General features: G+C 44.0%; 1 protein-coding gene across 6 annotated transcripts in view; it reads right to left on the reverse strand.

Annotated features, from left to right (window-relative positions):
- Positions 1 to 3,382: 3,382 nt before the first annotated feature.
- The window catches only part of Prickle1 (prickle planar cell polarity protein 1), a 91,972-nt gene continuing 70,681 nt past the window's right edge, over positions 3,383 to 24,673 (reverse strand). For 4 of the 6 annotated variants that reach the window (XM_070039211.1, XM_070039205.1, XM_070039227.1 and 1 more), the window contains exons 2-8: positions 17,449 to 17,640; positions 15,842 to 15,955; positions 14,139 to 14,276; positions 12,594 to 12,797; positions 11,524 to 11,710; positions 8,961 to 9,824; positions 3,383 to 5,617 (exon numbers count right to left, since the gene is read on the reverse strand). In XM_070039211.1, coding sequence (XP_069895312.1) covers positions 4,740 to 5,617; positions 8,961 to 9,824; positions 11,524 to 11,710; positions 12,594 to 12,797; positions 14,139 to 14,276; positions 15,842 to 15,955; positions 17,449 to 17,580 — 2,517 coding nt within the window. In that variant the 5' untranslated portion in view covers positions 17,581 to 17,640 and the 3' untranslated portion in view covers positions 3,383 to 4,739. The remainder of the gene's footprint in view (positions 5,618 to 8,960; positions 9,825 to 11,523; positions 11,711 to 12,593; positions 12,798 to 14,138; positions 14,277 to 15,841; positions 15,956 to 17,448; positions 17,641 to 24,673) is intronic. The other 2 variants (XM_070039235.1, XM_070039242.1) reach the window with 2 other exon arrangements.

The raw sequence follows: 24,673 nt of genomic DNA on the forward strand, positions 1-24,673 counted from the left end.
AAAGGACAGAAACTGGGCTGGGAAGGTGGCTGAGTGGTAGAGCGCTTGCCTTGCATGCATGAGGCCCTGGGTTCGATTCCCCAGAACCACATAAGCAAAAAGAAAAGCCAGAAGTGGTGCTGTGGCTCAAGTGGTAGAGCGCTAGCCTTGAGCTGAAGAGCTGAGGAACAGCACCCAGGCCCAGAGTTCAGGCCCCACGACCAGACCCCCCCCCCCAAAAAAAAAAGGACAGAAACTGTCATTGTATTTTGCAGTTCACAAGATTATTCTCAAGTAATCCTTTACCACTAAGGACTTCTATGCAGTTTCCAAACTACTCAGTGAAGAGACAAGACCGATTTAAAGGGTATATACTGACAGGAAGATAATTGTCCCCAGAATTCCATTTTATATGCTTCACTTCTTGTCCACTCAAAATCTCAAATTATCTGTCTCTCTCTCTAGCTATCTATGTCAGTTGTAGAGCTTGAACTCGGGCTTGTACGTTCCTAAGCTTTTTCACTCAAGGCTAGCATTCTACTACTTTGAGCAACAGCACTGCTTCTGGTTGTCTGGTGGTTAGAGATGAATCTCCTGGACTTTCCTGCAGGGACTGGCTTTGAATTGCAATCCTCAGATCGCAGCCTCCTTAGCTAAGATTACAAGTGTGAATTGCTAGCATCCGGTATCAATATTTTTAAAAAGTTGGGGATGCTGATAAGCACCTATGGCTCATGCTACAGGTTTGTATACATGTATACACCTATATATGTTTATACATAGGTGCATATATGTGTTTTAGGGCCTTGAGCTTACTAAGGTAGGCACTCTGCCATGTAAAGCCATGTTCCAAGCCCTTTTTGCTTTAGGTATATTTCAGATAGGGTCTCACATTGATACCTGGGTTGATCATGGCTAGACCATGATCCCTCTGTTTACACTATCTGCCTAGCCCGGATAACAAGTGTGCACCCAGCTTTGTATTAGTGAACATGAGTTCTGACTTTTTTGGCTGGCTTTAAACCATGATCCTCCTGATCTTTACCTCTGAGTAAATAGGATTATTAGCATAAGCCATCATGCCTGGCTGATTTTCATCTTCTTATCTCCTCTGGAATCATATGGTTCTTGAGTTGCCATAACAATACTTTCTACACATAGAACAACAGAGATGGAAAATTTTCAAATTGATCCTCTCAATGGGGCCAGCTAGCTGGATTTATTCAAACAATATAAAGTAGTCTAATCTTGTGACTTAAGTTCTCTCCACCACCACCTTTAAATTGTTCCTCTAGTAACATAATTCTCCTTAGCAAAATGTGAGCTCAGAACTAGAAAATTCCATGATTCTGCTTATTTCTCCTTGATCTAGTTTGCCTGGAAGCCTCTAATATGCTTAAGGTTTATAGAAAGTCCACGGGATGGCGGGAGTGTGCCTTCAGCAATTGCTTATAGCAATTAACTGTGCCTTCATTAGGCTGTTCTAAAAAATAAGAGGAACCTGCTTCTGACTTATTTTACGGCCAAGGAGATGAGGACTGTGATGACGGGCTCATTTTGTTCAACAGTTGTTCTGGTGGTCGTGGGGCTTGAACTCTGGACCTGGGTGCTGTCCCTGAGCTCTTTTGCTCAAGGCTAATTCCCTACTATTTTGAGCCACAGATCCACTTCCAGCTTTCTGGTGGTTAATTGGAGATGAGTCTCATGGACTTTTCCTTCCTGGGCTTTTGAACCACAATCCTTAGATCTCAGCCTCCTAAAATAACTGTACAGGCATGAGCCACCAGTGCCTGGCTTACTCAACAGTATTTAAGGAATGTTTGAATTCATTGCTGATGTTTAAAAATGGGAAACTTAACAAAAGTTCAGCTGCCTGGCTGCTCAGGAAAAAGCTGATGGTCCAGCTTCTTGATTCGTTCTGTGACCACAGGTGGCATCCACAAATGGAACACTAGTAGTCTTGGTTACTCCTTCCAGTTTTACTTTTTCTTAATGCTTGTCGTGGGGTTTGAACACAGGGCCTGGGCACTGTCTGAGCTTTTTTGTCTGTGCAAGGCTAGCACTGTATCACTTGAGCCACAACTCCAGTTGGGGCTCTGTGGTGATTCATTGGAGATGATAGTCTCATGGACTTTCCTACCTGGGCTGATTTTGAATCACATTTCTAAGACCTCTGCCTCCTGAATAGCTAGGATTACAGGCATAAACCACGAGTGCTCAGGTCCAGTTTTACTATCATTTAAAGGCCTGGTTTGTCTCTAAAATGAGATGCTGGAAAGAAAAATTACTTCACTTGTGGTTTCACTAGAGGTCTAGAAGGCCTAGTGGAGAGAACAGTAAATGTGTACACTGGATGAATCATGTTCTGTCTCTTAATAGGAGCTGAAAGGGGTTTCTGTTAAGCCTGCCGAAGACCCTGTGGGCCGTGTTCTGTGGCAACTGCTCTGGGAACATGCACCCTTTAGTTTTGCCTCACCCTTCTAGGGTGAGTGGCCAGGCCTTGATGATCGATGTTTATTTTGGACCAGATTTTGGAGTGTCTAGTGACTGGCCAAAACCCTTTACATTCTGGCTAGCTAGATCTGTTCACATCTTTCACTCACCTGAACTGAAAGGCAGTTGCTGCCCCTTCTCCCTTGGTAGCTAATCTTTAGCTTCCAAGGAGTTTGAAACATCAAGGTTGTTACTGTGATGAGGCATTTCTGTGTTTCCTTGAAGTCTGTATCATTATGTAAGGAAATGGGGACAGGTGACTAGGGTAATTGCTGCCAGATTTATTAGCAGAAGCAACCGGTAGAGAAGGTGCTTGAGGCCCAGCGCCTTCAGTGGAACTCAAGCATTTCTGAAGTCTGCATATCTACTTGATGCAGTCTGCTGTAGCACAGGGGCTTCGAATGCCCTAGAACTGGGTAACTGGTTCCCTTCTAAGGACAAATGGAATGGAGAGCCATCCATGTTTGTCTTCGTTCCTGTTTGAAAGGTTTCTGCCACAGGCAGGTGCTTCATTTTCCTGGTCACCTTGTTTTGGAAATATATTGGACCCAGTAAATGCTGCTGCTGTTAGGCTGGCTCTTTTCCCATTAGAGCTTTTCCAAAGGAAATCCTCATAGTCTAAAGTTGGAAAACTTTGTCCTACCCAGGAATGGGCCTAGGCAGGTTGTCCAGCTGATGCTTTACTTCTATTGGACTCCTGTCTGTCGTCTTCAAGGCCCCATGACTTTCCTACTCTGACCAGTATGGAAAGACACACTCCAGGTTTGTGTCTTCTACTAGTTTTAATAGGGGTGGGATACGTAGGAGTCAAAGAAAGGCCTGTTGGCAGTAGGAGGACTGCAGACTGATCGTGTCTCCATGGTGGAAATTACCCAGATAGGTTTGCAAAGATTTGTATTCAGAAAGGTGGTTTGTTATTTATTCAGCATTTATTAAATACCTCCCTAGAAAGCCCTGGATGGCACCAGGACCTTTCATTAGGACTGGATATATATGCAGGGATGGCACATTAACAAAATAATTGGCTCCTTAGTTCAAATCCAACATCATTTACCCCTTAAACTAGAATCTATGAACTTGAAGTGTACTCAGTGGCACAGCAAAAAAAAAAAACCCATAAATTCTGCTGGTTGTATTTTGGATTTTTCCCACAAGATATTCATTACCTTGCTCAGGCACTTCCTACCCCAAGGGAAAAACATCCAGACAGCTTCTACTTGTTTTTACCATATATTCCAGGGGTATGTATGGATATTTTTCTTTTTTTTTTTCTTTTTTGGCTTGTTTTTACATTTATACAGTTTACATTGCTTGACCCATAAATAACACTCATAAGATTAATAGGGCCATGGTTTTAAAGAGTATTTACATAGCCCCACCATGCATACAGAGCCTTTTTTTTAAAGACTGAAAAATCAAAAAAAAAAACAAAAAAAAACACCTTTCCATCACTAGGCAATATAAATTTGACCATCTAAACTTATAAACCCTGACTAAAATACAAGCAGTCGTTTCATCCGTAAATGCCGCTTCTGATTCCCTAACGAATCTAAGCACTGCAGTGTTAACAAACGTCTTGCAATTCAGGGATATAAAAATATCAGCTTTAAAATCTGAACTGTACAGTATATACATTAGTATTTGCACCGTTAAATTAGGAATACACTTAAGTCTAGGAAATACTACGTTATAAATAGCAATTTTTTTTTTTTTCCTTTCTCAATCCGTAGCTGGAACTAATACAATAACAATGTTCACCTGGCTAGTCCAGGCCCGGGAGAAGGGGAAAAGGTGGCCTCATACAATAGGGATGCACAGTGTTAGCTAGGTCTGTGTGATGATGTGCATGCCTCTCACAACAAGGACCAATCGGGACCTGAGCCAACCTGACTTACGGAATAACAAACACTATTGCTTTACAAAGGTGGCTAGAGCTCTCCATTTTCCAAGAAGATCACTCCCAGCCGATCACCACCTGGTGACAAGTCTCTTGGGTTAGGAATACTCAAGAGGGGTTGGAAACCAAAGGAGCTCTAGGAAACGAAGACACCTGCCCACAGGCACAAAAGATGCACCTTGGCCCCCATCCGAGGAAGCTCAACCGGGAGCAGCCACGCCTCTTCCATGGTATCTGACACTGTAAACAGCAGTAAGGTTCTCATTTTACACGGGCCAGGAAAGCACTTTGAAACTATTGGAGCAACTTTTCCTACAGGAGAAAACAAAACCAAACAAAAAAAGAAAAGCCCACGGGTTCATGGCTAGACTTAAGAAATGATACAGTTTTTGCCCTTGTGTCCCTTTTTCTTCTTGGATTTGGTGGTCCTCTGGCTAAACGGAGGGGTAGGCAGTGCGGGTGCGGGGCTGGCCGGGTCATCTGTGTAGTAGGTGAATCTCTGGGGTCGGGGCTGAGGGATGGGCTGTCCAAGGAAGTACCCTTCTTCCTCCGAGTCGGAGGAGGAGGTGGAGGAGGAGCCCCAGGAGTCGTCGTCCTCCCCGTACAGCCCCAGGAAGCGGTTGAGGCCGGGGTTCTGCAGCGCGTAGTCGGACGCGGCGTGCGCGTACTGCCGGTAGAGCTCCGCGTTGCGCAGGTACGCCTGGATCTCGCGGGCGCTCTTGTTCTGGATGAACTTCTCGTAGTTGTCGGGCGTGTAGAGCCGCAGGCGGTCCTTGGGCGCCAGCTTCCTCTCGGTGACCAGGTTCAGGGCGTTGTCGGAGCGGGACTTGCGGCTCCTCCGGCGCCGGTGGTGGTGGTGGTGCGGCCTGGCTCCCCGCTGCTGCTGCGGCTCCTCGAAGTGGTACACGCGCCTCCGAGTCCTCTCGCTCATGGGCGGCTGCCGGATCTCCAGGTTGTCGTAGCTCCCGTTGTCGATGACATCGTCCGAAAACTTCACCTGCTGGGGCCGGGACTGAGACTTGGATCTTCTGAGCACCGGCAGGTGGACGGGTTTCTCTTCCGGGATGATTTTTTCTGCACACAGCTCTGAGCTTAGGCTTTTTAAGGACTCCGCGCTCCGGTGCAGCATGGACGAGTTCAGAGTTCCCATGTTGCTCATCTTCTCACACTCGTCCGCTTCCATCTCCTCGAAGTTTTGCAGCGAATACAAGGACGGCCTCGGCTTGCCTTCCCCATCCACGGAAGCCCCTGAAGGAAGCCGAAACAAGATGTGATTCCTAGAAATCCTGATATTCCCACGGTTGTTACAAACACACAACCTAAGGGAATCATTTCCAAGAAAATGTCCTATTGCACTGGGTGTTAGTGGCTCACACCCTCCTCAGGAGGCTGAGATCCGAGGATGGAGTGCTGTTGGGAGCTAACCTGGACAGGAAAAGTCCAAGAGACTCTTAACATCCAATTAACCTCAAAATAAAACGGAAGTGGAGCTGTAGCTCAAGTGATAGAGGGCTAGCTTTAAGCAAAAGAGCTTCAGAGACAGTACCCAGGCCCCCAAGTTCAAGCCCCCAGGACTGGCATAAAAAGATAATAACAATGAAAAAGAAAATGTCCCTATTTTAATCTTTGATTAGACCAATGTACATTGTCCACAAATTGAGAAGTATGATTTAGTTAATGGTATAAGGGTCACAGCCACCAGTTTGGAGCCAAAAATTGTTCTAGCACAGGGAAGATGCAGCAAACATCTTACCAGCTCTTCACAGAAGCCTTTTCATGCAGTGACATAAGCTGTGGAAGCTTATGCTATTGTAGCAATTAAAGCCAAATTGTCTCACTGAACATCTCTCAAGTCAATCTCTCCCTTTAGCCAGCATCACAAGCCATTGGGAACCCCCAGCCCAACAGCCTATTTGTGTAGAGTTGATCTGGATCACAGTAGCTCCTACTTCACACATTGTCTGTGGTTGCTTTCACAACAGCAGAGCTGAGTGATTGCAACGGATACTGTATGATGTCAAAAGGATTTTCAAGTCTTTCAGAAAAGGTTTGTTCTCTCCACCTTCAACCCATAAAACATGCTACTTCCACATCAATCCTACTTTACTCTTTTTATGCCGGTACTAGGACTTGAAACCAAGGTCTCAAATATTCCCTTAGACTTTCCATCATTCAAGGCTGGTGCTTTACCTCTTGAGCCACAGCTCTGCCTCAGCTTTTTGCTAGATAATTGGAGTCTCACAGACTTTCCTACATGGGCTTTGAAATGCAGTCCTCCTATCTCAGTTTCACTAGTGGTTAGGATTACAGGCATGAGCCACCGATGCTTAGATTATTTCAGAACTTTTCTCAAAGCTAAGACCCCAGCAAGTTGAAAGCATATTATTACCTAGCAGACTAAAGGACAGTAGAGGGTGGTATGGATTGTGATTAGCTTGAGACTTTGTAAATCTCTAAAACCACTCATTATTGTTGAGGAATTATCAGTCCCCCTTTTTTTTTCAGGGGCTGGGGTTGAACCTAGAACCTTACACATGTTATTTGAACTTGCCCCAAATCATATCTGGTTATTTTTTCTGTTTTTTATTTTAAATGTTAAAATACCTAGCACAAGGCCTGCCATAACTTCTTCCACCACTCCCTTTTGTTTCAGGCCTTATTGCTGACAAGTCCATGGTCCGAGTAGAGCTGTGGCTCACCTCCTTTGCACAAGTCATTCCTGGCAGAGGTTAGCCAATAATCCATTTCTTGCTTTTATTACAGTAACACAACCTTTATCAAAGGTCTAGGTGTCATGGTGTTACTATAAAACTAGCTGAACTAGGACAGCATTACTGTGGCCAAAGGCCTTATCACAAGTAAGAGATTCTTTTTTTTTGGTTTTTTTTTTGGGGGGGGGGACAGAGGGTCCGGTCGTGGGGCCTGAACTCTGGGCCTGGGCACTGTCCCTCAGCTCTTCAGCTCAAAGCTAGTGCTCTACCACTTGAGCCACAGCACCACTTCCGGCTTTTTTTTCTTTTTGCTTATGTGGTGCTGAAGAATCGAACCCAGGGCCTCAGGCATGCAAGGCAAGCACTCTACCACTGAGCCACCTTCCTAGCCCCCAAGTAAGATATTCTTAACTAGCTAGGTTCTAGGCCCACTCTTCCATTTAGAACCCTTTGAGAGGCTTGGAAAGTATTTTAATTAAAAAAGCAAGCAAATAAGGTCTTATCTACGTGGGTTTGATTACAGAAACTAATAAAGTATTCTCTAAATAAAAAAAAAAAAAGCAAGCAAACAAAAATCGGGTATTTTAGAACAATCTCTTGCAACAGGGTAATTCAGGAAAATGTCAAAACCAAACAAAAATCCTTGAGCTTATAAAGCACATTATATAATACAATCAGAATGCAGAGACCTTTTGTGTACAATCCAGGTATAAATGTTCTTATTCAAATTGAATTTCTCTTCCTTGAAACAGGGATAATACTGCCCAACACTGGTGGCTCACACCTGTTATCCTATCTACTCAAGAGGCTGAGATCTGAGGATCAAGGTTCAAAGCCAGTTCAGGCAGGAAAGTCTGTGAAACTATCTCCAATTAATCATAGGGGGAAAAAAAGCTAGAAGTGGCACTGTGGCTCAAGTGATACAGTGCTAGCCTGGAGCAAAAAAAAGGGGCAGGAGGCTGGGAAGGTGGCTCAGTGGTAGAGCACTTGCCTTACATGTATGAGACCCTGGGTTTGATTCCTCAGCACCACATAAGCAGAAAAAAAAGCCGGAAGTGGCACTGTGGCTCAATTGGTAGAGCGCTAGCCTTTGAGGGACAGTACCCAGGCCCAGAGTTCAGGCCCCACAACCAGTCCAAAAAAAAAAGCCCAGGGACAGTGACCCAGTCACAGAGTTCAAGCCCCAGGACCAGCCCCCCACCCCCCCAAAAAAAAAAAGATTTCAAAGGCTGTATTGATTCAGTACCAATGGCTCATGCCTGTAATCCTAGCAACTCAGGAAGCTGAAATCTGAGGATCACTGTTTGAAGCCAGTCCTTGGGACTCATTTTCAATTAAAAAAGACTACCCCCCAAAAAGCCAGAAGTAGAGTGGAAATGTAGCTTGAGCAAGAATAGCTCAGGGACAGTCCCTAGTCCCAGGTTCAAGCACTAGGACCAGCATGGGAAGGGACTGGGGGCGAGGGGAGCTGTGTAAAAAATATAAATGGATGCATTCACCTAGGAATACATCTTTATCTCACTATCTCACTATAGTGTAGCTTTACAGAAAATGTCTTTCCTTAAAGTCCAGAGTTTTTAATATACCATATCCTTCCAAGGTGGAACTGTAAATTATTTTTTATTTGCCAATCTGAGGGCTTGAACTCAGGGCCTGGGCATTGTCTGTGAGCTCAAGGCTAACTCTCTACAACTTGAGCCACAGCACCACTTCCGACTTTTCTGTTTATATGGTACTGAGGAACTGAACCCAGGGCTTTATATCTGCTAGCCAGCACTTTACCACTAAGCCACATTCCCAAACCCTGAAGTGTAACTTTTTGAATGAAATCTTTCATGGCTCCTTTTTTCCAAATTCCCTCAGCTCTCTAGATTACATACCTGTGATATTAGACAAAGCCAAAGAATCCAGAGAATCTCGAACACTTTGCTCTGGTTTCAAGTCTGACAAGCACTCCAGGGAATCTTCATACCACTGCGTCTGTTCGTGATTATATCCTGAGGCACCATGGTCCAGATCCAATTCCTGGAGCCTCCGACTGCTTGCGGGGCCGGGGTGGCTACCATACGCAGAATCGCCCAGTCCATCTTGTGACTGGGCCCAGTACATATCAGATTGGTATTTTTTACTTGCAAGGCTCTGGTGATTTTGCTTTAACTCAGTCTTATTTTTAACCATGTTATCAGATATCCAGTGCTCATTGGCTCTAATATCCATCTCACTGGACTGTTGCTGAAAGAGGCTTTTATCACCAAACTTGAGGAGGAGCTGTGTCATATAATCTTCATGCTCAGCCCATTCTTCAGGGTCTTCGGGAGTTTCTTGTTCTACTCTGCCTTTCCAGAATTCTTCATTGGCGTAAGTTGGCCCCTGCCTGGAAAGACTCAGATCATCTAGTTTCCGAGAAAGGGTATCTTCAGCATTGCCTGAAAGGCCTGGAAACTTGTAGTTCAGAGCTGGGGATAAGAGAAGGGACTGTCTGCACTGATCAGCTGACCGACTGCTTTTGCCCATTCGGACACTCCTCCTGGAGTCCCTCGATCGGGCTGACTGGAACGCAGAATCAGAAGAATCGGAGGCATGGACATCTTCACCGAGGCTGCAGGTTTTAGAGCAGTAAATCTGGCCTTGTTTAGGAAGGAAGGGACAGCCCAACAAAGAGGCCTTGCACTGGGCACAGGAAAAGCACGCTTCCGTGGCATGCCAGTGTTGCCCGTCGTAGGTCATCTGTGCATGATCAACACCTGTTTGGACAAAGGGTAGGAAAACAGCTTACTGCTTGAAATGAAGGAGTACCAAAAAAAAAAAAAAAAAGAAACCAGTCCCAGAGGGAAATCTTGGGTGACAGATATACTCTCTCTTACTCTTTTCTTTTTTTGGGGGGGGGGGCAGTCCTGGGGCTTAAACTCAAGGCCTAGGCACTGTCCTTTACGCTCAAGGCTAGTGCCCTACACTTGAGCACAGCTCAACCACAGCTCCCCTTCTGCTTGTTGGTGGCTTAATTGGACATGAGTTTCACAGACTTTGCTGCCCGGGCTGGCTTCAAACCATGATCTCCAGATCTCAGTCCCCTGAGTAGCTAGGATTAGTGTAAGTCACCGGTACCTGGCTTCTGTCTTGTTCTTGATGGGAGTTTGGATTACTCGGATATTAAGAGGCTTCATCATTTGTTGTTTTTTGTGTGTTTTTGCCAGACCTGGGGCTTGAACTCAGGGCCTGGGCACTATCCCTGAGCCTCTCTGTGCTCAAGGTTAGTGTTCTACCACTTAAGCTACCGCACCACTTCAGGCCTTTTCGGTGTTATGTGGTACCAAGGAATTGAACCCAGGGCTTCATGCAGGCTAGGCAAGCACTCTACCACTAAGCCACATTCCCAGTCCAGGCTTCATCATTTGAAGGTTGTGGGTTTGTCAGTTTGCCTACTGACTTATCTGTGACCTCTCAGAATTGATACTTGCCACTTCCACGTGGTGAGACATTTCAGCAATGAGTCCTAAGCTGAGGTCAAACAAAAGGATGCTTTTTGCCTTTAGTTTCAGTTCCCAGTCAAATAATTGCCCTATTTGTGGCTGTTTTAGTGCCAGGATTTTTATACTTTCGTGCTTCTTATTGGTAATTTTGCTGTGCAAGGTAGCCCTCAACACTGGGAGGGGTGACACTGATCAAGATGCTTTGCCATCATTATCTGATATACTGAATTGAAAATCCCTTTGTACAACTACTTAAAGATAATAATAATGAAAAAATTAAGCCAGGTAAGGGGTAGTTCATGCCTGTAATCCCAACTACTCAGGAAGCTGAGATATGAGGACTGCAGTTTGAAACTGGCCGGGGTAGTCCATAAGACTCTTGGGGCTGGGAAGGTGGCTCAGTGGTAGAGCGCTTGCCTTGCATGCCTGAGGCCCTGGGTTCGATTCCTCAGCACCACATATGCAGAAAAAAAGCCTGAGGTGGCGCTGTGGTTCAAGTGGTAGAGTGCTAGCCTTGAGCTGAAGAGCTGAGGGACAGCACCCAGGCCCAGAGTTCAGGCCCCACAACTGGACCTTCCCCCCCCCCCCAAAAAAAAAAGACTCTTATCTCCAATAACCACCAAAAAGCCAGAAAAAAGCGGTGGCCCAAGTGGTAGAGCACCAGCCATGAGCAAAAAAGCTGAGGATCAACACCCAAACAACCCTGAGGTCAAGCCCCAGGACTGGCACAAGAAAATCAAATCAAAGCAGAGTCCCACAGAAACCCTGAGCAAACTGTTCAGCATCCTCTCATTCATTCTTTGCCACCGTGATGGCAGAATTGACTGACCATCCACCTGGCCAAACTCACCAGACCGAAACATTCATGATCTGCATGTAAGTTTTACTTCTGTTTTCTCAAGAGAAAGTGAAGACAAACAAACCCCGCGAGGCTATAGATGACCTAGGGTGTCTGGATGGAGGCCAGACTTACCGATATGCTCCCCACAGGTTTCACAGTACTCAGCATAGAGAGACTCAAAGCAGCCACAGCAGAAGGGGCGGCCGTCCTTCATGATGTACCTCTGCCCTCCCAGCACCGTTTCACACTCGAGGCAGCAGAAGTGTTTCATGTGCCAGTGGCGCCCCTCAGCTTCTGTGCACTCGTCAGCAAAAATGATCTTTCAAAGGAAACATGAAACCAGAAGATGAAAGAAAATACATGAGTACTACAAAGGCCAAGCAATTATGGTTCCCTGGGCTCATAGTGTGACTCTGGAATCCCACAGTTTGGACACCATGCCCACCATCTTAGGGTCTTCTTGCCTGGTAGCTCTGTAGCACTGGAGGAGAGGCAGAAAGTTAGCCTGTGTATAGCTCTCCTTCTGCAGGCCTTGACAGGACAATCGGCCTGAAGGAATGAGGAGGGGTTGGGGTTTTTGTTTTTTAATTGTTGTTTGGGTGTGTATGACAGTACTGGGGCTTGAACTCTGGGCCTGGGCACTGTCTCTTAGATTTTTCAGTCAGGGCTAGCACTCTACCACTTAAGCTCCACTTCTGACTTTTTGATGGTTAGTTGGAGATAGCCTCATAGACTTTCCTGCCTGTGCCCCGGGGCTAGCTTTCAGTTGTGATCCTCAGATCTCAGCCTCCTGAGTAACTAGAATAACAGCCGAGAGTCTCTCTCAGTCTCTCTCTCTGTACATACACAGAGATACACACTATAGTATATTTTTTTCAAACCAATTTTCTAAAAATTCATCTACTAAACCCTCTTCTTCAACTTATCCCTAACCCCCACCCCCTCCAAATTCATCAAGGACATTATACTATACTTAAGAACGTAAAGACACCTGTTACCTTCTCTTTATTATCTTCAAAGAAAACCAGGAGTCACATATCTGGCTTAGACAGGAAGAGTGGAAAACTGGCTTACATAGTGGCTCATTTTTTCCAGCATTAAGGGCTGAATTTATATATATATATATATATATATATATATATATATATATATATATATATATATATATATTTTTTTTTTTTTTTTTTTTTTTTTTTTTTTACCTCATCACATGCTGAGCACCGTGGTTTCAGTAGTTCAGCATGGTGCCTGCCACAGTGAATTTTCCCATCCTGATAAAAATAGATGAGGTCGACCAGGAGCTCATTACACGTGAAGCAGACAAAACAGGATGGGTGCCAGCACACACCGGGACCAGCACGGGAGGCAAACACGGCCACTTCACCTCCATTTATCTTCAGCCCACACTGAAAACAAAGGGTTGAAATGAAAATAATCCTTTCAGTAACTGGATTCTCAGTTTTCCCTATTTGACCATAAGTGCTAGCTTCATCAGAGAAGGTCCATTTATTTATTTTTGGTTGATTGTGGGGCTTGAACTGAGGGCCTGAGCACTGTCCCTGAGCTCTTTTTTTGCTGAAGGCTATCATTCTACCACTTTGAGCCACAGTTCCACTTCCAGTTTTCTGGTAGTTAACTGGAGGTATGAGTCGCATGTCCTTTCCTGCCTGGACTGGCTTTGAACTATGATGCTCAGATCTCAACCTCCTAAGTAGCTAGGATTATAGGTGTGAGCCACCAGCACCTGGTAAAAGCTTTATTTTATTTTATTCTTAATGTTGGTCCTGGGGCTTGAACTCAGGGCCTGGGTATCTGTTCAGGAGCTTTTGAGCTCAGACTAGTGTTTTACTACTTGAGCTGCAGCTCCACTTCTGTATTTCCCTTTTCTCTCTTTTTATTTATTTATTTTTAAAGTTAATTGGATTTTCCTGCCCAGGCTAGCATTAAACTTAGATGCTTAGATCTCAGCCTCCTGAGTAGCTATGATTACAGGAGTGAGCGACCAGTGACTGGAGAAAACTTTTTATCTTCTGTAAGTGACTAAATGGCTCTTTAACACTGGGTTACTTGACTACCTTGACTATAATGAACAACTTTCACATTTACAAACCACCCTTGGACTGTTTCTAAGTACCATTGAATCTGACCCCCATTAACTGCTTTTCCTGAGCCAGCCTCCTGCTGGATCCATTTCCTAGTCTGAGAACTAGCTACCAGTAAAGAGCTGAATGTCTTCATTATGTTTCTGCATTTCCTCAACAGAGAGTGTGTATCCTAATGCCTTTCCACACCAGTCTCCCAGGTATGGCACAGTTTAGCCTGTGTTTACTACAGACTGACTTGTAGTGTCCTACAGGATAGCCAATGAAAAACATGCTTTGATATGAAATAAAATGGTCTCTCTCTCTCTCTCTCTCTCTCTCTCTCTCTCTCTCTCTCTCTCTCTCTCTCTCTCTCTCTCTCTCTCTCTCTCTCTCTCTCTCTCCCCCTCTCTCTCTCTCATCTTTTGTACAGGTTTTGTGGCTTGAACTCAGAGCCTGGATGCTGTCCCTGAGCTTTTGTGCTAAAATTAGCCCTCTACTTCTTGAGTCACAGCTCTACTTACAGCTTTTTGGTAGTAAACTGGAGGTGAGTCTCACGGATTTTCCTGCCAAGACTGGCTTTGAACTGTGATCCTCAGATCCTTTTGATTAGAATCTTTTATGTCCATTCCACCCCCACCACTCACTTGGCAGGAAAGGGCTTACCTGCTCACATACAGCATGCATCACTGCTCTGGACAAGAGTTTAATGGTTCCTCTTCCAAGAGCTTCTTTCTTCCGCTGAGCACTGAACACCTGCAATTCTTTCTTCTCCTCCTCACTCAGAGACTGGCAATAGCGTACCTTCATAGAATAGAAAACACAAGTCCCTGCTAGAGTATTCCTCGCCCATTCTTTATGTGTAGAATGAGTTTCCAGAAACAAGACAGGGTGATAACTCCCCTGCCTTGAATCCCTAGTGGGTTCTTTTTTTTTGGGGGGGGGGCGCTCATATTTGCAAGGCTGATGCTCTAGCTCTACTACTTTAGCCATGCCTCTAACCCCTGTTTGCTTTGGTTATTTTTGATGTAGTCTCCCTTGGTACCCAAATTGGCGTGGGGACTTTGATCCTCATATTTGATCTTCTTCGTGTGCTGTGGATGATAGGTGCATCTGGCATTTGCTTCCCCCCAAAGCTGAGATAATAGGCATATATTACCATGCTCAGCTATTGAAGAGATGGAGTCTTGAAAGTTTTTTGTCCAGCCTTAAACTTCAATCCTCTGACCTCCTTCTTCTAAGTAGCTAAGATTACTAGCTAGGATTATACCTGGAAAGTTCCCAGGGTTTCTTTAATGCTACACCTAAATCTTGTAGCCCTCAAAAAAAGTGTGTGTGTGGGGGGGGGGGGAATTCAAGCTAAAATGCATTTTTTTTGCCTTTTTAAAAAAGACAGAAATGGGGGTGATACTGACTGGAAAGCATTATACCTGACTTTATGGAATTGTAACCCCTTTGCACAATTACTTAATAATAAAGAAAAAATAAAAATTAGGGAGCTGGGAAGGTGGCACAGTGGTAGAGTGCTTGCTTGCCTTGCATGCATGAGGCCCTGGGTTTGAGTCTTCAGCACTACATAAGCAGTAAAAACCGGAAGTGGTGCTGTGGCTCAAGTGGTAGACCACTAGCCTTGAGCTGAAGAGCTTAGGGACAGTGCCCAGGCTCAGAGATCAGGTCCCATGACCAACAACAACAACAACAACAACAAAAATTAAAAATTAAAAAAATAATAAAATATGAGCTGGGCACCAGGTATCATGCCTGTAATCTTAGTTACTAAGGAGGCTGAGATCTGAGGATTGTAGTTCAAAACTAGCTCATCCAGGAAAGTCTATGATATCTCCAATTAACTACCAAAAAGCCCAAATATGGTGGTGTGGCTCAAGTGATAGAGTGCCAGCCTGGAGTGAAAAAGGTTAAGGGAGATGGTGAAGCTTCCCTGAACTCAAGCCCCAGGACCAGCCCCTTCCTGCCAAAAAAACAAAAAGTTTATGATCAACCTTTACTAGAAAGACACACAAGTTTCCCCCATGTGTTAACTGTAACTACCATTTTGACCCCCAGTTCCCCAGGCACTCAACTTTGGGCCTGAACTCCCATAAGGCATTCATCCTGGACACAGACAGGGAAACATCAGGAATTTATATCCTTCTGATCATTGGTGGGTGGCTGCAAACACTATAAAAAAAACAACTAGTGTTAAGTTTATTACAGGACCACCCTTTTCGCTGTTCACTTCAAGAATAGACAGCTGTATTCTCAGGCTCAATTAGAATGGAAGGAAGAAAGGCAAAAGAGAGGCCTAGGTGAGTAGGATTTATGAGAGGCAACTCAATGTATGGTTAATTTTCTTCTTCCTGTGTCTTTACCTCATTATCATGTGGTGGCAGCTGGTATAAAAGCTGTTTAATCCGATGTTTCTCTCCAGGGCTATTGACATAAGGAACCTTTTCTTCTGGCAGGCATGCAAAATAGAGCTGAATCTGCATAAGGGACAGAGAATGACATCAGCACACAGAATGTGAGGTCTGCGCTTACTCCTTCTTTATAAGTACTGTCCTTTGCAAATCAAGGTTTTTGGGTCTCTTAGAGCTTAATGAGAAGACCAGCTGAGCCAACTCAGCAGAACTACAGACCTGCAGATAACTAGCACCCAGTTGCTAAATTGCTCTTCAGGAATGCAATCTGTAAGTGACAATTAGGGGGTACTCTAAATTGCGTGCCATAAAATATGCACATTGAATGTTACTTTTTTCTCAGCCTAAGTCTTTCAAAGGTCACGAAAGAATCTTCCAGAGGAATCCTGGGTAAATTCTGCAAATGACCACCCAGGCTGTGTGCAGTCTTAACTTTAGCCATTACACAAAAACCACGTACTTTGCTTTCTGCACTTTGTATGTTCAAAAGACAAGTTTGTTTTTGTTTTTTGTTCCATGTAAGTATTCCCTAGTCAGGTGCTCCTAAGCATGAGTCAGTTTTCCTTTTCCAAGGGTGTTATTTTCTCAATATCTGGTATCAGTTTTCCCAAGGAAACCAGAGAGAAGTCATGTTGAACTGGATTAATTTCCAAAGGAGGACTTCTATTTTTGGCAGGTGCAGGTACTGGGGCTTGAACTCAGGGCCTGGGTGCTTGCTGTGATTTCTCACTGGAGACTACCACTCTACCACTTGAGAGCCTCAGCAACACTTCCACCTTTTTCTGTGTATGTGGCACTGAGGAATCGAACCCAGGGCTTCATGCACTCGAGGCAAGCACTCTACCACTGAGCCACATTCCCAGTCCCACAGCTCCATTTTTGGCTTTCTTCCTTTTGATAGTTTATTGGGGATAAAGAGTCTCACAGACTTTCCTGCTCTGGCTGGCTTTGTACCTTGACCCTCAGATCTCAGCCTCCTTGAGTAGCTAGGATTGCAGGAGTGTGCCACCAGCAGCTGGGTGTCCCTCAAGTTTTAAAACGAGTAAATTTCTCTTAATGATCATTCATCAGAAGTCCACCTAACAGTGGAACTTTGTTTTTCATGAATGAAAAACCAGCATTGCTATGAGGTGCCTAGACCTATGAGTACAAAGAAGGAAAATTATATAGGACTTTAAGGAATCAGCATTCAAAGCCATCCAGACAGGACTGAAGACTGATGGGTAGGGGGTTGGGGGAGAGGATGACACACCACTGCTGCAGTTCTATTTTATGCATTTTGGGGGAGGGGAGGAAGGCAGTCCTGGGGTTTTAACTCAGGGCCCAGGAACTGTCCCTGAGCTCTTTTGCTCGGCCACACCTCCACTTCCAGTTTTTGGTGATTAATTGAAGAGTCTTATACACTTTCCTACCTGGACTGGCTTCAAACTCTGATCCTCAGATCTTAGCCTCCTGAGTAGGTAGGATTACAGGTGTGAGCTGCCAGTGCTCATCTAGTTCTATGCATTCTTAGAGTAGTGTTGTAGAAAGCCAACCATCCAGGATGATGAGGTACCCACCTGCTCTGGTCGAAGGCCTGGTGGGACCCAGGCATATTCCTCCAGTGCACATCCTGAGTCGTCATCTGACGTGGAGCTTCTCTGACACCCGAAAGCTAGCTTGCTCATTTTCGGCTCCATCTCCAAAGGCATAATAGTGATAATAAAGCTAAAACTCTTGGTTCTCAGTCACTGGACATCCAATAATGGCTGCTGTGGACAATGTAAGGGGGAAAAAAATCCACAAACTAGTTAAAAACCTGTAGGCATAACTCTTACCATCCGTGGGTATTTATTGAATGCTTGCTGACATACAGCTGGCCCCAGAGAAAGTAATCAAATTATTCTGGTTCCTTTCCCTCCAATCCCAAAGACCACTGAAACTTAAAAAAAAAAAAATAAAGTCCTCTGGCTATATAATTTGAAAATGGTCCTTGCCAGTGGGAGGGAGGGGGAGGGGAAGGGGGAGGGGGAGGAGAGGGAAGAGGAGGCAGCAGCAGCCAAAGCCAGCTTGTATCCAGGTGCTGGTGGCTCATGCCTGTAATTTTAGCTACTCAGGAGGCTGAGATTTGAGGATCATGGTTCAAAGCCAGCCTTGGCAGGATAGTCAATGAGATTCTTATCTCCAATTAATCACCAAAAAAGCAAGAAATGGAGCTGTGGCTCAAGTAGCAGAGCTTTAACCTTAAGCAAAAAAAGCCCAGGGTTCTGAGCTTTTTCTCAGGCTGAGTTCAAGCCTCAGGACTAGTGAGCACTCGCAGTGTGTGCATGCACATGCACACACACATTCACAAGTTCCCCTTTTAGTACTCAATTCATTGAAAAAAATCTCCAGAATTGCTTTGTTGACTGTCTTAACTTACTTACAAATGAAATCCCCGTGCTAAGACTGCAGGGAGAGGTATAAGCTATCTGCCTTGTCCCCAGCAAACCCCCCACTCAGCACCCTATATTTCCTAAGCAATTTTGCAAGATGAGGTGCTGTTGCCTGCTGAGATTGGGTTCCTTGGGCCAAACTGCTTAGGTTTCAGACTTCTAATCTTGACACTAAACTCAGTTTATATGCCAAATAGAAACCGCACAGTTAAATCCTTGTATAGCACATTAAATCCTCAAGCCTTTACTAAGGGCAAAAGTCAGCCAGCCGCTCGTCAATGGGGTCCTTCAACATACAGTAATTGAATACAACACTAAGTTAAACAAAATCCAGGCTTGGTGACTATTAATGTTTAATTGCATTAGAAGCCAGCATTTATGGAAAAGTTAGGCAGTACGTAACTATATGAAATGCCACACGCCCTGATGTTGGATAAAGTGAGATATTAAATCTTCCTCTGAATGAGAAGCTATCTCAGATAAAGAAACCACCTAGTATATCATCCTTTTAAAATTTATTTTGTGTCAGTACTGCGCCTTGAACTCAGAGCCTTACCCTCTAGCTTGGCTTGCTTACTCATGACAGGTGCTCTACCACTTGAGCCGTGTCTGCAGTCTAGCATTTTGCTGATTCATTGGAGATTAAGAGTCTCTCAGACTTTTCAGCCCAGATTGGCTTCACCCATGATCTTCTAGATCTCAGGTACCTGAGTGTTAGCTAAATAGTATACTATAGCTATAGTGAGTCCTGGAATCACTTTATTTTTGCGAGTCCTCGGGCTTGAACGCAAAGCCTGGGCACTGTCCCTGAGCTCCTTTTGCTCAAGGCTAGCACTCTACCACTTGAGCCACAGTACTACTTCTGACATTTTCAGTTTATATAGTATTGAGGAATCAAACCCAGAGCTTCATGCATGCTAGGCAAGCACTCTACCACCAAGCCACGTTCCCAGTCCCTGGAATCATCTTTCTAAGGGTTTTCTGAGCCAAAAATTATCCCCCCACCAATATTCAAGAATAACAACTTTTACAACTAGCTGGAAATTTTCATACCTGTCTCCAGGCCCCTCCCCCAATTAAGAGGCTTTAAAGAAATGAAATTAAAATTAGTCTAACCAATCATTTCAAAAGAAAACAAAAGTTAGAAGTGACCTGCTCAAGATCACACAGCAAAAAGCCACAGACTTCTAATTGTACCTTAATAGATGTTATGGTCTGCTTAAACATGGAAAGCCTAAACAATGTCAGCCTAGCATGAGGTCATTTTTTGCAATTATTTCATAATTCTAAGCAGTGTAAGTTAATCTATGATGATCAAACTTGGATTTTCTTTCATAAATCAAAAGGCACTTGAAGAACCTGAATTTCAACCAGTTCACCAACAGTCATAGATCAAGTATCTCACAGATAGTCTTCATTGTACAAGGAACTATGTCACTTCAGTCTAACTAATAAATTTAACTTCCATTCACCCTGAATAGGAAGCAAAGATGGTCTCATTTCTCATACTACCCTCAGGAGGCTGTGACCTTTTAGAATTATGATTTTGTACAGGTGCAATTCATGTCTTAAGGCTTTGTAAACATAGGTACATTCTTCTGGCTTATTCAATAAAAAGGGATGTGTTAATGAGAGTCAGAAAATGTCTTGAATCTAACCAAGCCTTTCCTTTAAAAAAAAAATACCTGCTGAGTGCCAGTGCTCACATCTGTAAATCCTAGCTACTCAAGAGGCTGAGATCTGAGGATCAAGGTTAGAAACCAGCCCAAGCAGGAAAGTTTATGAGACTCTTTATCTCCAACTCATCACCAAAAAGCTTAAAGTGAGCTGTGACTCAAGTGGTAGAACGCTAAGTTTTGAAGCAAAAAAAGCACAAGGACAGTGCCCAGGCTCGAGTTTAAGCCCTCGGACAGGTACAAAAAACAAAAACAAAGCTAACCCCAGTAATTGGGCATTAGTGGCTCATTCCCATAATCCTAGCCACTGAAGAAGCTGAGATCTGAGAATTAAAGTTAAAAGCCAGCCAGGGGAGAAAAGTCCACGAGACATTCACCTACAATGAGCTACCAAAAAGCCAGAAGTGGAGCTGTGGCTCAAGTGGTGGAGTGCTAGCTTTGAGCAAGTTCAAGCCCTAGTACTGGAAAAATAAATAGCGGGGGGGGGGGGGGGGGGGCGGTGTTAATGAAAGAAAATGGTTTGGATCTCCTTCCCTTAAAAATAACTACCTGCACACATCAAAGGCTAAGAACTAGATTAAGACTTTAATGAGTAACTCAAAAGGCCTCACCACAAGAACTGATGCCTTCCATACAGTTTAATCTGGATCATCAAATATAAACATTTGTTCCTTGTCAAATCTGCTTGGGGATGAGGGATAAATACTACTGGTATATTTTTTTCAGATCCATAAAGGATATAACTATTAAATTTTACCTAAAAAATTGTCACTATATTATATAAAATGGGGAAATACCACAAACCATGGATTTTTCCAGGCTGCCCCGACAGACTGCCAAAAATCGAAATGTCCTCCTTAATCTGCCTCCTTTTGCGGAATGTGCGCTGAATTGCTTCCTTCAGTCAGAGTAACCCAGGGTTAAACATTGCCATTTTCTCCTCCCAGTTACCTGGATATGCTGGCCACATGCCAAACCTGTAACTCTCCCAGATGAAGTCCAGTCTTTGATACACCTAGGACTGTCATTCACTGACAACTTCAGGATCATGAGAGACAAAATCAGTGTGTGTGTGTGTGTGTGTGTGTGAGAGAGAGAGAGAGAGAGAGAGAGAGAGAGAGAGAGAGAGAGAGAGAGAGAGAGAGAGAGAGAGAGAGAGACTAGGGAACAGGTGCTGCTCAGTAGCATGTTTTTTGCTTGCTATGTTTTCTTTTTCTCAAGGCTAGTGCTCTGCTTCTGGCCACAGCTCCCAATTCCAGCTTTATGATGGTTATTGGAGTGTCATGGACTTCTCTGCCCAGGCTAGCTTCCAGCACGGGTCCTCAGATCTCAGTCTCCTGAGTAGTTAGGAAATCAGGTGCCTTCAGTGCTCTACTTATTAATTTTCACTAAAGCAATTCCTACTGAATCATCAAGTGCTCATACTTTGCCCCATTTGCTTTATCATCACATCCTTACCTCTTCCCTCTCATACACACAAACTACTTTCATGAGATCTAATTGAAAGTATTTTTACATTCTCTTAAAGAAGTGCAGTTAAATGTATCTTGAAAAAAATACCTAGAGCTGTGTGCCAGTGGCCCATGCCTATAATCCTAGCTACTCAGGAGGCTGAGATCTGAGGATGGCAGTTTGAAGCCAGCTCAGGTAGGAAAGTCTCCAAGACTCTCATCTCCAATTAACCAGAAGGCAGGAAGGGAGGCTGTGGCTCAAGTGGCAGACTTACAATTAAGGGACAGTGCCTAGGCTCTGAGTTCAAGCCTCAATCATGTGTGTGTGTGCGCACACACACACACACACACACACACACACACACACACACAGAACCAACTGGAGAAATTAATGATGAATAGAAGAAAAGGATCTAGACAAAACAAAGTTGACACACGAGCCTGAGGTTGGTAAGAGTTAGGACACTTTTTTCCTAGAAAGCCCTATGCCATAGACAATGGAATGATTCCATTTTCTTCCTCTGTCCTTTCTCCTCTTCCTTGCAAATATTTAAACAGCAGCTTCTCACCATTTAAAAAGAACCAAATACAAAGCTTGTAGATGTAAGACTTCTCAATCATCATATAATTGTCAAGAGGACATGTGACCTGGGAGCTAAGGGTGTTGCCCTGAGTACCCTCGACAGGTGGGTTGGTTTTTTTATTGGTGCCCATCCTGGGGCTTGAACTAAGGGCTTGGGTGCTGTCTCTTAGCTTTTCGCTCAAGACTGGTGCTTTATCATTTGGAACACACTTCCATTTCTGGCTTTTTGGTGGTTAATTGGTGATAAGAGTCTTGTGGACTTTCCTGTCAGCACAAGACCAGGATCTTTTTTTTTAAATGGAAAATTTCAAAAATGGTTTAACAATGCAGCATACAAAAGAATGTAAAACTCAGGAAAGGGCTGGGCAGATGTCCTTCATAGAAAGCCAACAGGTGGAAAAGGGTAGGTGCTATGTTTTATAATCATATATGTTTCTATTTAAAAAGAAAATCCTAGCCAGGTGGTGCTGGTGGCTCATGCCTGTAATCCTAGCTACTCTGGAGGCTGAGAACTGAGCATCATGGTTCAAAGCCAGCCAGGGCAGGAACATCCGTGAGATTCTTATCTCCAATTAACCACCGGAAAATCAGAAGTGGTACTATGGCTCAAGTGGTAGAATGCTCACCCTGAGCTGAAGAGCTCAGGGACAGTGCCCAGGCCCAGAGTTCAAACCCCACCACTGACAAAAAAAAAAAAAATCAGGAAAGGACTATCTGAATATAAAGACTTCTTACTGCTAGTACAATACATGAACTGGCATTATGACTTCTACTGTGACTAGACAGTTGCTGGGGATTGAACCCTGGGCCTTCCTTGTAGGTACGAGGCAAACGCTCTACCACTGAGCTATAGTCAAATGTCACCAGAGACATTTGAATAGGAACTTTATATTAATAACATAAACTCTATAGCTTCCTAAAGTATCATTTTGACAAATTATTGGCCACATTCTCTATTTGCTTTGGAGGCAACTTCCATTTGTCCTGTAAAACCCTGGACACCAACCAGCTCCAGTGGCTCATACCTATAATCCTAGCTAATCAGGCGGCTGAGATTTAAGGATCATGGTTTGATGCCAGTCTGAGCAGGAAAGATTCTTTATTCTAAGTAACAACCAAAAAAAAGCCAGAAGTCTAGCTGTAACTCAACCAGTAGAACACTAGCCTTGAGCAAAAAGTCAAGTGAGAATATGAGGCCCCGAGTTCAAATCCCAGTACTGACATACTATACTCCAAAATGCAGCTTCATTATTTTGCTCTACTAATATGGTTATTTGGGGATAATCTTATTTTCTACTGTGTGGTATGCTGCTTCCAGGATAGTTAAGGATTGTAGCTTTGACCCTGATATATCCATAAATTAGCATAGAACAGTTTCCTAGAGAGCTTAATTAAGTTTTCACAACACAGGAAGCTGCAGGTGAACAGTGGCTAGTTTCCCCAGAAGATCAATTCTTCTCAGCAGCAGCAATAGAGGGCAACTATATCTGAATTCGAAGACCAAGAACTATATATGTCAGGCAGAAGACTTTGAACTTGACACCACAGGCAACAGAAAATGGCAAAAGAGCACAGGAATAAAAGCAGCTACAATGTATTTCAGGCCTTTAAGAGGGTCAGCATGAGCTACTCAGGAGGCTGAGATCTGAGGATTGTGGTTCAAAGCCAGCCCAGGCAAGGAAGTCTGTGAGACTATTTCCAGTTAGCCACCAAAAAGCCAGAAATGGAGCTGTGGCTCAAGTGGCAGAGTACCAGCCTTAAGCAAAAAAAAAAAAAAAAAAAAGGAAACAAAAAGAAAAAAAAGGAATCGAGAGTCCCAGACCCCAAGTTCAAGTGCTAGTAAGTGCATGAAAGAGGAGGGGGAGAAAGGGGAGGAGGGGAAACAATATAGTGAGGAAAAGAGCCTGGGAGGGACCAATGAGCCCTTTATGAATACTACCCATAGTCACCTGAATAGGGGAAGCAAAGGAATGGGAGAAAGTAAGGCACAGCCAAGGTCTGAAGTACTAAGAAACTAAAAGATGTCATGTCAACACGTAAATACAGATCAACCAGGCAGGGGAATGAAGATTTGGGAGGCCAGGAGAACGGCTTCATGAGGTTATAACGATTGTCAGTGATGTGTGTGTGGTTTCTGTTATTCATTGTCTCGTTGGACCAAATCACCAAATCAAATCAGAATCAGAATATTTTTCACTGTTGCCCTTGAATCTGAAGCCTAAGGTCCTCTCTCTAGTCCCTGGATGAAGTTGCCATGGCATTCTTGGATTGCTAGGAAGAAGTACTTCTGCTGCCAACATGCCCAGGGAAGTTAGGAATCCTTTGATCACAAAACAAAAACAAAACAAACAACAACAATCACAAAACCGACCCTCCAAACCCAACAAATACTGATTTGTGAAGTCGGTTGTGCTCACATTCCCTAGATGTCCCCTGCAGCTAGGGGCTCCCTTTTCATTAAACTGCTTGTTAACAAGGCCTTACTGCATTTAACATAGAGGTCACAGGATTCCCCGTTTAAAAAAAAAAACACCAACTCAATCTTTCCAGGCTAACTATACCAGCGAATGCAGACACCTGTAAAAACTGCATTGCTTTCAGTAGGGAAAACTGACAACCTTTGTGTGACGATGTCCTTAACCAGATAATTCCAGAACAAT

The sequence above is a fragment of the Dipodomys merriami genome, unplaced genomic scaffold (assembly GCF_024711535.1).
Source record: "Dipodomys merriami isolate MVZ:Mamm:240054 unplaced genomic scaffold, mDipMer1.0.p SCAF_10, whole genome shotgun sequence".
NCBI classification, from domain to species: domain Eukaryota; kingdom Metazoa; phylum Chordata; class Mammalia; order Rodentia; family Heteromyidae; genus Dipodomys; species Dipodomys merriami.